The sequence below is a fragment of the Babylonia areolata genome, chromosome 1 (assembly GCF_041734735.1).
Source record: "Babylonia areolata isolate BAREFJ2019XMU chromosome 1, ASM4173473v1, whole genome shotgun sequence".
NCBI classification, from domain to species: domain Eukaryota; kingdom Metazoa; phylum Mollusca; class Gastropoda; order Neogastropoda; family Buccinidae; genus Babylonia; species Babylonia areolata.
The window spans coordinates 48,520,427-48,531,685 of record NC_134876.1 but is presented as its reverse complement, the minus strand read 5'-3'; the positions used below and the strand labels follow the sequence as shown (position 1 = coordinate 48,531,685).

Here is an 11,259-nt window from a genome sequence, read left to right as displayed (position 1 = left end):
GTGTGTGTGTGTGTGTGGAGAGAGAGAGAGAGAGAGAGAGAGAGAGAGAGATTCACAATGACACTTAGCCAAACTGGTTAACAGGAGATGTTCGATCTGTGTCTCAATGATAAAAAGTATTATATCAACCGAACACTTACGTAAACCTATGGCTCAGTCAGTCAGTGTCAGCTGCCAGTAGATCTAGTTCTTTTTGATTCCTTTTTTCTCGTACATTTGTTTTACACATGACGCATGGCCTCCTCATCTTTTGTTCAGTATTACACTCAAAGCATGGCTGTAAAAAGAGGACACCTATTCGAGAATGCTGAGTTAAATCTAATATACGAAATCATTACACACGATTCAATTCATATTTACAAGTGATATATTCAATCATCGATTCGTGATTACCTGACCACTTAACGAAATACATAGTTTAAATGTCAGGAGTTGATAAAAGACCATCACATTGTTTCAAACAAAAAATATTCAATGCTAACGTCTAAATGATAAACAGAGAATATCCTTCAAGGCAGAAAAGGCCAGTACAAACAGCATTAGATTGTTGTTGTTGTTTTTTTTTGTTGTTTTATAACGGCACTAATCAGTTATACACTACACTAGTCTTCAATCTCCGCCAACGAATGTGTATCGATTTGTCTTGTCAGTCTTAAGGTCGGAGGTGATAGGTGTATTCCACATCAATCCGGTTCCCTTTCAGTTCTTCTCCGTCCAGTCGCGCTGATCTCTTCACTCTCTGAAAACACTGAGCTCTCTGGAAAAGAAAGACAAACTGTAACTTTTTCACACAACACACACACACACACACACACACACACACACACACACTAACTAACTAACTAACTAACAAACTAAGTAACTAGCTAACAGACTGACTAGCTAACCGAATAAATAAAGAACCAACCAACTGATCAACTGACTGACGCACACATAAAGAGAAGCGAAACGAAACTTGTTGTGTCAAATTTGCATAATCAACATGACGAGCTCCAGTGATTTCAATGTTATTCATAATTGGCTGACCAATGATATACAACGCTTGTTAATGCAGTATGACCTGAGTGGCTGATGTGTGTGTGTATGCGTGTGTGTCTGTGTAGCAGAGGCAGAGATACAGACAGACCGATAGACAGAGAGAGACACAGAGAGAGATAAACAGACAGACAGGCAGACAGACCAACAGAGACAGTGGCAGAGGTACTGAAAGAGTGACAGACAATATAGACAGAAAGAGAGAAAGCATGCACAATAAGCTTCATTGGTCCATGTCTAAACAGAAGATGTGGAGAGAGAGAGAGAGAGATACCTGTGTTTTTTGTTGTTGTTTTGTTTTTGTTTGTTTGTTTCGTTTGTTTGATTTTTTTTGTTTTATGTTTTTCCTCTTGCAAACACGAGCTTTCTTGGTGGATCGGTTGGTTAGCTGGTTGGCTCGGTTGGTATTTCTTTTTTTTTTCTTTTTTTAGTGTGTGTGTGCGTGCGTGCGTGTGTGTGTGTGTGTGTGTGTGTGTGTGTGTGTGTGTGTGAAACTTGTTTCTTCAGGTTAATGACAAACATTCAAAAGTCGTGCACACTATGCAAAGGGAATGGGATTGGACAAAATGCGCTGAAGAGATCTAACCAATAACTGTCATTGGAAGTTTAATATCCGTATCCTTAAAATCAAGGGCCAAAAATATACCATACACCTTTGATGAACAGAAAAAAGTACAAAGGGAAAAGGATCGCCTCCCATTACTCTGCTCTCCGGTGGTAAACATACAATTGCAAACATGATGGAGCTCACTTTATTTTTTCAATTGAACTTCTAAGAATCAGGCAGAAAATATTTTCTTCCAATTCTGCCATACGATTATGTTTTTTGTTTTTGTTTTTTGTTTTGTTTTGTTTTTTTAATACAGGGGAAATTCAGTCTTCCGCTTTCTTTTGTGGGATGTAACAGCATTTTTCTGAGAGAGGGTTTGCGAACAGTTTGCAATGCACCTACTGAAGAAGGTATGTCTGCTATCGGAAAACGTCAAGTGGTTAAGACACATACATCTTGCACATGATGACAACAGGACCATTTCGACAGAGTGAACCTTACCTCATAGCAGAAGAAATCGACCCTGCTGTCACAGAGACGAACGGAGCACTTGAAGTGCAGGGCGAGGGGAGCGCTGGGCTTTTTGTACACCTGCAGGATCAGGAACTCTGTGCCTCTCTGCCTCCCATCGTACACCATCACTCCCACCGGGTACATGGCACAGCTGTACGTCAAACGATTATCTGTCTTTTTTTTTTAAATAATTTACTTCCTGGTTCTGTGTGTACACAAGTTCAGTACAGGTCACTTCATTTTCCCCTTCTGGAACAACGCTTCACTGGCAACGTTTGGAGAAGCCATGATTTGACTGCTTTGTTTCCCCTCTCTGCCTTGAAGCAGAGAAACTTTCACCAGCAAAGACCTTTTCAAAAATATGAGTACCGAGGTCCCACAACAGAGGTTAGGGTTGTAAACCTTCATGGCTTTTAACATTTTGTAAGGAGATCTTACATCAACTTCACTTAAGTGACTTTCTCTTCATTTCCATGTTAGGCCTACATCATGCTAAACATAATAACAAACAATCCGTTGTGCCTTTTTATATAATAACTGAACACTTTTCAAAGTACCAGACAACTACAATCAATTTCAAACAAATATTCAGGACAATTTGAAAACTTTTCAAAGTACCACTGAGATAAATACTTAATTTCAAACATATTTTCAGGACACTTTGAAAAAACTTTCCAAAATACCTCTGACAATTAAAGTTAATTTCAAATATAACTATTTTCAAGACACTCGAAACAACTTTTCTACACGTACAACCATCCCCTTCTCTGCTTCACACCTCGTTTAATTTGCATCTCCTCCGTCCTCTCTCTCTCTCTCTCTCTCTCTCTCTCTCTCTCTCTCAAACACCGACACACTCACTTACAAAGTCCACACACACACACACACACACACACATCCCGCCCTCACCACCCCTCCTCCCCCACCCACACCAACAGAAAAAAAGCACGCACCTGCACGTACGCACACACGTGCACACACACACACACACACACACACACACACACACACATACGAATTAAGAGAGAAGTACAGGCGCATTCTAATGACCTAACCTCAACCCATTCTTCACCACCGTAACCTTCAAGAGAGGACAGGCGCCTGCTGATGACATGTTCCTTACCCATTCTTCACCACCGTGACTGTGTGGACGCCATTGCTAGCCGTGCAGTCCATCACTTTGATCTCCGTCATGGTCTCTGTAACGTCATGCACATGACTCACACCTCATGACTCAAGTCAAACCAATCGCAGCCACATGTACGAACAATATTTTAGAAACATGAACTGAGGCGAAGCCTTCAGTGATTCACGCGCGATTCTCACAACTTTTCCCTATACACAACTCACTGCAGGGGAAAACAGTAACCCCAAGCTACCCAATATCAAAAACCCAACACCTTTCCAGCAAATGCATTATTTGGAAAGCTTTCGGTATTGCTGTACTTTAAACGCGACATCCTATTGCAATCAATGAAATAACTGTGAACTGATACAGGTATATATGCTAGGAGTAACAGAAATCAATAAGATGGACATCTAAAAAAACAATGAGAAACTGTAAATCCTAGAGATATCTATTCACAGGTAGACGTGTCTCAAAGTTACATTCGAATATTTATTAATCGCTGAACTGTCGCCTTCGCTGAACTGTCGCCGGCGACAATTTGACTGAGCTCAGTTAACCGCTGAATCAGCGACAATTCAGCTCGTCAACAACAAATCAACGGTTACTTACTAAACACCAAATTGTCGCCGTTTGTTTTGCTGTCTGTTGATAATATTGAAGACTAAAGGAAGGCGAGATAAATAAGGATAAAAGTTGTGAAGAAGCAGGGAACCAAAGAAAAAAAACAACAACCCAGACAGCAATGAAATGAGAAATTGAGGAAGGGAGTTAAGACAGAAAGAAAAAAGAAATATTCGGAATTCAAGCATAAAAAGAAAGCAGAATGACATATAAAGAATTTGAAATGGAACGAGTGGAAATTAAAAAAAAATGAACTAATGAACGAAAAAAAAAAAAAGAAATAAAGATAAGAAAGATTGAACACAATGAAAGAAAGATAATGCATTTTTGTGTGTTTGTGTACAACAGCTTAGTAGGGTCAGCCCGGTGTGCCCCCAGTCTATGTTCCAGTTTTTTCGCCAGGTCTAAGTTCCCCCTGGTCTTTATTCCCCCCAGATCTTTGTTCCCCAAAATTTACGTTTTCTGGCATTTTGTTCCCCTCCAGTCTATATTCTCTCGGGTATATGTTCCACCAAGTCTATGTTCCCTCAAGTCTATGTTACCCCATGTCTGGAACCACTGCTGACTACTATATCTTATGCAACGTTTTTTCACCGGTTTTGACCACTTATCACTACAAATGTGGCCACTACTGACTGCTGACCACTGACCTCTGCTGACCATGTTTCACTTCTGGCCAATGACCACTGCTGACCACTGGCCACCACTCACCATTACTGATCATTGGTCACCACAGAACATTATGGCCACTGACCACTACTGACCACTGACTACTGCTGACCACTAACTCCTCAACACTGCTGACCGCCACTCACCACTGACCACAGCTGGTCACTGACACTTCTGACTACTGACACTGCTGACCACCACTCAGAACTGACGACTACTGGTTGCTGACCATTACTGACCACTCGTCACTGCTGAACCCTACTGACCACAGTTCACCACTGATCGCCACTGACCACCATTGACACTGACCGCTGCTGACCACTGATTCTTACTGACTGCTGACCATTGCTGACAACTACTGACCACCTTTGACAATTGATCACGGCTGACCGCCTCTGACCACTACTGACAGCTGACCACCACTGACCACTGGTCACCGCTGACAGCCACTGACCACCGCCGAAAAATGACCATTACTGACTACTAGCCACTGCTGACCGCTTACCAATATCAACCACCAATGACCACTACAGACCACCACTGACACTGGCCACTGCTGACTAATGATGACCACTACTGACCGCTGACCACTGGTCACCGTGCTAGTGAGCGCCGCTGACCATGACCACCGCTGACAACTATTGATCACCAATGACCACTATTAACCACCATTGACACTGACAACCACTGACCCCTGACCACTACTGTCGACTGATAACCGTTGACTGCTACTGACCACTACTGACCACTACTGACCGCTGTCCATTAACACCGCTGACTAGTACTAACCACCGATCACTTCTGGCCACTATCGACCACTACTGAATGCTGACAACAGCTGACCACTGCTGGTCACAACTGACCGCCACTGACCACCGCTGACCCACACTGACTACCAATCACCATCACTAACCACTACTGACAACCGACAACCAGTGACCACTGCTGACTACTACTGACCGCTGACTACTACTGACCGCTTGTCACCGGTGAACATTATGGCCACTGACCTCTGCTGACTGTCACTGACCGTGGCTGACCTGGGGCAGCATAGACCTGGGGGAATATATACCTTGGAGAACATACACCTGGCTGGGGGAACACAGACCTTTGAGAACAGAAAAAACCTGAGGGAACACTGACATGCTCCGGAACTCAGCACGCATATACACAGAATACCCCCACACAAACTATCCAAGTCATGAAGTGCTTGTGAAGGAAACAACCACGACAAACCAGCGGTTACTTAGTAACCGCTGAAATGTCCGCCAATCCACTGAAATGTCGTCAATCCGCTGATGTGACGTCAACCCGCGACAATTTGGCGGTTTTCTGACCCCCTCAGTTGTCGCCGATCCGATGAACTGTCGCTGACCAGGCTACGTTGGTCAGGAATGTTCGGCGTAAACGAGATCAAAGTGCTTGTTTATGTCGGCTGGGAATGTAATGTGTTCACGGGATCTAAATATGCCTAAGTGTTTAATTACCTCGGTTGAGAATGTTCAGTGCAAAAAAAAAAATTAATTAAATTAAATTTAAAAAAAGAGATTCAAGTGAGTGTCTACTTTGGTTAGGGATGTCCAGCGTGAACAAGATGTAAACAAATGTCTCATTACCTCGGTTGGGAATGTTCAGTGTAAACAGGATTTCAATGAAAGTCAGAACACGAACGTCCCCAGCTGAGTTCTTTCTTCGGCGCCCTAGTTCTTTCACGTCCACAGCCAGATGAGGTCTGGATCAAAAAACACATTATCATAGACATTTAATGAATGAACAACAATAAAAGTTTTACACAACTTTATTCTCATAACCGCACACACACACACACAATAAATAAAAATATATATACATATAAATGTATATAAGCAACCTTCAGAAAGCTATTGACAATGTAACGGTGATAACCACTCTCTTCATAAAGCTATAAAGAGTATAACAATTAAAGTCCCTCTCTTCAGAAAGCCACGCACGGTAAAACAATCCCAGTCACTCTCTTCAGAACAATATACACAGTATAACAATGAAAGTCACTCTCTTCAGAACAATATACACAGTATAACAATGAAAGTCACTCTCTTCAGAACAATATACACAGTATAACAATGAAAGTCACTCTCTTCTGAACAATATACACAGTATAACAATGAAAGTCCCTCTCTTCAGAACAATATACACAGTATAACAATGAAAGTCACTCTCTTCAGAACAATATACACAGTATAACAATGAAAGTCACTCTCTTCAGAACAATATACACAGTATAACTATGAAAGTCACTCTCTTCAGAACAATATACACAGTATAACAATGAAAGTCACTCTCTTCAGAACAATATACACAGTATAACTATGAAAGTCACTCTCTTCAGAACAATATACACAGTATAACAATGAAAGTCACTCTCTTCAGAACAATATACACAGTATAACAATGAAAGTCACTCTCTTCAGAAAGCCATACACCGTGTCACCTTGCCAGTGTGCATGACAGTAAAGACCGCTACATGGGAATCCACTCACAACCTTCAAAGTAGGATACTGTTTTTTTGACTCACTTGTGTAAACAAAGTGAGTCTATGTTTTAACCCGGTGTTCGGTTGTCTGTGTGTGTGTGTGTCTGTGTCTGTGTGTCCGTGGTAAACTTTAACATTGACATTTTCTCTGCAAATACTTTGTCAGTTGACACCAAATTTGGCATAAAAATAGGAAAAATTCAGTTCTTTCCAGTCATCTTGTTTAAAACAATATTGCACCTCTGGGATGGGCACAAAAAAATAAAAAGAAGCCTAATCATATGCAAACTGCATTTACTGTTATATTTATATTTTTTGTATTCTCTAAACTTGGCACTTTGACCTCTTATTCTGACACAACAACAACAGCAGTCATTATTATCATTTTTTGTTCAAACAGGAACTTCTTTTGCTAAGCATGGAATTTTTATTTATTTTGCAAACGTTTTGGTGCAGATAGTAAAAAAGGGAAATTACTGTGTAATTATTGCTAGGGGACTTAATTTATCACAAGTGAGTCTTGAAGGCCTTGCCTCTCTTGTTCTTACCTTCAAACTGTGTTATGACACAATAGTCGTGTAGGACTTGTCTGCACGGATTCTTTTTTTTTTTTTTTTTTTTTTCTTTTTTTTTTTTTTTTAATAACTCGTTTTAGACATTTCATGATTTGGAAGAAATAGATTTAAAAACAACAGAAGTATATTTTCTTCGTGGTCACTATCGGAAATTCAAAGTCCCACTGTCAGAAATATTAATTCAAACGTTCACCATCATACTCATTGGCTGATTACTCGTTTGCATTTTTTGTATGTGTTAGATTTACTTCACTGTTTACGAATCATAATAACTAACCCATACAGTAGCTTCATTTCATATTCTCGAGGATTTTGCGAAAATGAACGACGATGTAAAGACAACTCACTCTGGTAAATTCTCCACAGTGCAGTTGACATTGACCTTGGTATCAGAAATATGGCGCCCCAGTGGGTCGGTGTACACAAGCAAATCGCGTGAGAAGGTTATCCACTCGACCTGTTCAAAAAAAAAAATAATAATAATAAAAAAATAACTCTAACTGAATCAAATTCCTGAAGTTGTTTTCTGAAATTATCGCTGAGGTCGTTGGAACATCCAAAAGGTAGCTGAAGGATGTGGTCAGCTGAAGGACACACATACATATGCATGGTAAAAATCCCAAATGCAGAGAAAAGTAGCAAATCATGCACAGAAAAAGCAAACCAATTATGTGTATTAAAGATCAAATCCAAAGACGAGGACCTTTGCATACTTTAATCTGTATATACTGGTGGTTTACATTCCTTTTTTCTCTATTCTTGTCTCACTCGCTCGCGCGCGCGCGCGCGCACACACACACACACACACACACACACACACACACACACACACATGCGGGCATGCTGAACTGCCCGCTTAGTCTCCTCTCTACGTAGTATACCTACGTTTTGACTGACACAAGCGCAGTGATTGCTTCAGAGACATAACAACAGCTCAGTGTTGGTCTGGTCATTTTATGCTTTGTGTAATACATTATTTTATTTTTTTTTAAACGGAATAAGACAATAGTACACTGTCCTGTATACAATATTCTTTCTGCGTGTGAAACTTGGGCTGGGAGAGCGTATCGCCACAATGCTGCACCACCCACATGTATTCTTCTTTATGCTATCAACAGTATATTTCAGTTACCATCAAAGTAGATTTTCCAACAGAAATTTGCCAGGAACAGCCTTTCTGTTGCCGTGGTTTCTTTTATGTGTGCTAAGTACGCTGCACAAGTTTATCATCTCTAGACTTTGTCTTTTGGAAACAGGTAATAGAGAAAAGACTGCTACAGCCATCACCAGAAGCAGCATGGCAATGTCTGTTGGCCCGTAACTCACCGTTTCTTCTTCCACTGTGGCGCTGCCTGCACAAGGGTCGTTCTTATGAAGAAACTCTCCAACAAAGCCCTGCCACCCGTTGCTGCCATGGGCACCAAGCTGGTTCACTGGCTGCAACTGATCACAACGGGTGTAACGATAAATTACTGTAGCTGTCACGCATCTCAACTCGGTAACTTTGTGCGACGGGCGCAATAGCCGAGTGGTTAAAGCGTTGGACTGTCAATCTGAGGGTCCCAGGGTTCGAATCACGGTGACGGCGCCTGGTGGGTAAAGGGTGGAGATTTTTACGATCTCCCAGGTCAACATATGTGCAGACCTGCTAGTGCCTGAACCCCCTTCGTGTGTATATGCAAGGAGAAGATCAAATACGCACGTTAAAGATCCTGTTATCCATGTCAGCGTTCGGTGGGTTATGGAAACAAGAACATACCCAGCATGCACACCCCCGAAAACGGAGTATGGCTGCCTACATGGCGGGGTAAATAACAGTCATACACGTAAAAGCCCACTCGTGTGCATACGAGTGAACGCAGAAGAAGAAGAAGGTAACTTTGTGCACTGGCTACAGATTTCCCAAAATGGGCTTCGAGACCAAGAAGCCAGGATTTCCAGATACAAAGAGCGGCGCACTTTTCAAACCCATTTGGGACGATTCAGGGCGGTTTGTCTTGGAAGTAATAAGAGCTTGCAGTCAGCTGGGCTATGAACAAAACGAACTGAATGATATGTACCGTAGGCAGTCACTCTAATCAATTTACCACGTTGGTCACTGAATTTACTTTTATTTTGATCTCTGCTGCTCTTTCTAGATATTAGTCTAGATAACGTCATTTCAAATAACACAAAGACCACTTTGTTTATAAATATTCATTTCAAATAACACAAAGACCACTTTGTTTATAAATACATTACTTTTACCAAGACGTAGAACTGCTCTCAGTTTTGAAAAACATGAACCTGAAAAGCACATAATTATTATTCTTCATATCTGATCTGAACTGACTTCCTTGCTAACATTTTTTTTTACAAATTATTCTGTGGGGAAAATGTACCATTTCAAGACGCCTATTGATACCTGCAGGATACGTGTACTGTCCATATGGCGAGCACATGCGCAGCACATGTCGAACATGATAGTTTCCTGTGAAACAAATAGTGTAGTTTGCATTGCTAATTTACTATGCATGATATTTTGGCAGTTACATGATACCTTATGTTGTGACTTACCTGGCAGGGAATGTTGGCAGTCACGTGATACCTTATGCTGTGACTTACCTGGCAGGGAATGTTGGCAGTCACATGATACCTGATGTTGTGACTTACCTGGCAGGAAGTGTTGGCAGTTACATGATACCTTATGTTGTGACTTACCTGGCAGGGAATGTTGGCAGTCACATGATACCTTATGTTGTGACTTACCTTGCAGGAGGGTTTTGCATTCTCAGGATGCTTGATGTTCCACGAGGCCAGGTCAGTGAATCCATACGGGAACACGTTGACCACCATCTTGTCCCGGGTACACTCTACCTGCACTGGATAGTCAGCACACACAATACTCATCAGAAAGACTAACCGCTATGGCGAAGTGGTTAACACAACAGAGTGCATGAGCATGGGCTCAAATCTTAATCAGGCATATCATACTGGGATATGACCCCATGGTCAGCTCCCACCCAGATACTGGAATGCCAAGGGCTCAAAAAGGGAGACTCGGACACCACAGCCAAGTGACTCTATAGGATGTTGCACAACTGCCTTGAACACCACAGAGAGTGTCTGTATCTCTCAGGCCTAGCTGATATCAGCTCCTTCACACACGCGCGCAAACACACACACACACACACACACACACACACACACACACACACGACTTGAAAAGCCCATAATGCTTGCGTATATAAAACAATAATTCATAAAAATAGCGAGAACGACTGGTTTGGCATGACTCACCCATCTTATGTTCACACATGTCCCCGTAGTATCCGTCTGGGCAAACACACACCGTGTCATTATAGCAGTCCCCTCGATGGCAAGGGTATTTCACACATGCACTGCCTGAAAGACATGGGAAAAAAAGTCTGCCCAACATTTGCCTTCTACAATGCATGCTCGTTTAATTAAGTTTGGTGAACGACTTTATGTTTGGGTTTTTTTTTGTTTTGTTTTTTCCACAATGCCACATGTGCGTCGGTGAGTGAATTGCAATTGAAGTTTCTATGCCCAGACTTTTTTTTTGTTCGTTTGTTTGTTTGTTTTTTTGGGGGGACCGGTCATTGTTAAATGTATGTGCATCTTTTTAGTCCGTATGTAGGCCATGTCACAGCAC

General features: G+C 41.6%; 1 protein-coding gene across 1 annotated transcript in view; it reads right to left on the bottom strand.

Annotated features, from left to right (window-relative positions):
- Window positions 1-556: 556 nt before the first annotated feature.
- LOC143283473 (MAM and LDL-receptor class A domain-containing protein 1-like) overlaps window positions 557-11,259 on the bottom strand; it is a 65,310-nt gene continuing 54,607 nt past the window's right edge. The window contains exons 27-34 of the mRNA XM_076589743.1: window positions 10,884-10,988; window positions 10,353-10,465; window positions 8,931-9,047; window positions 7,952-8,061; window positions 6,134-6,249; window positions 3,222-3,297; window positions 2,087-2,249; window positions 557-757 (exon numbers count right to left, since the gene is read on the bottom strand). Of these exons, the coding sequence (XP_076445858.1) occupies window positions 653-757; window positions 2,087-2,249; window positions 3,222-3,297; window positions 6,134-6,249; window positions 7,952-8,061; window positions 8,931-9,047; window positions 10,353-10,465; window positions 10,884-10,988 (905 nt within the window). The 3' untranslated portion in view covers window positions 557-652. The remainder of the gene's footprint in view (window positions 758-2,086; window positions 2,250-3,221; window positions 3,298-6,133; window positions 6,250-7,951; window positions 8,062-8,930; window positions 9,048-10,352; window positions 10,466-10,883; window positions 10,989-11,259) is intronic.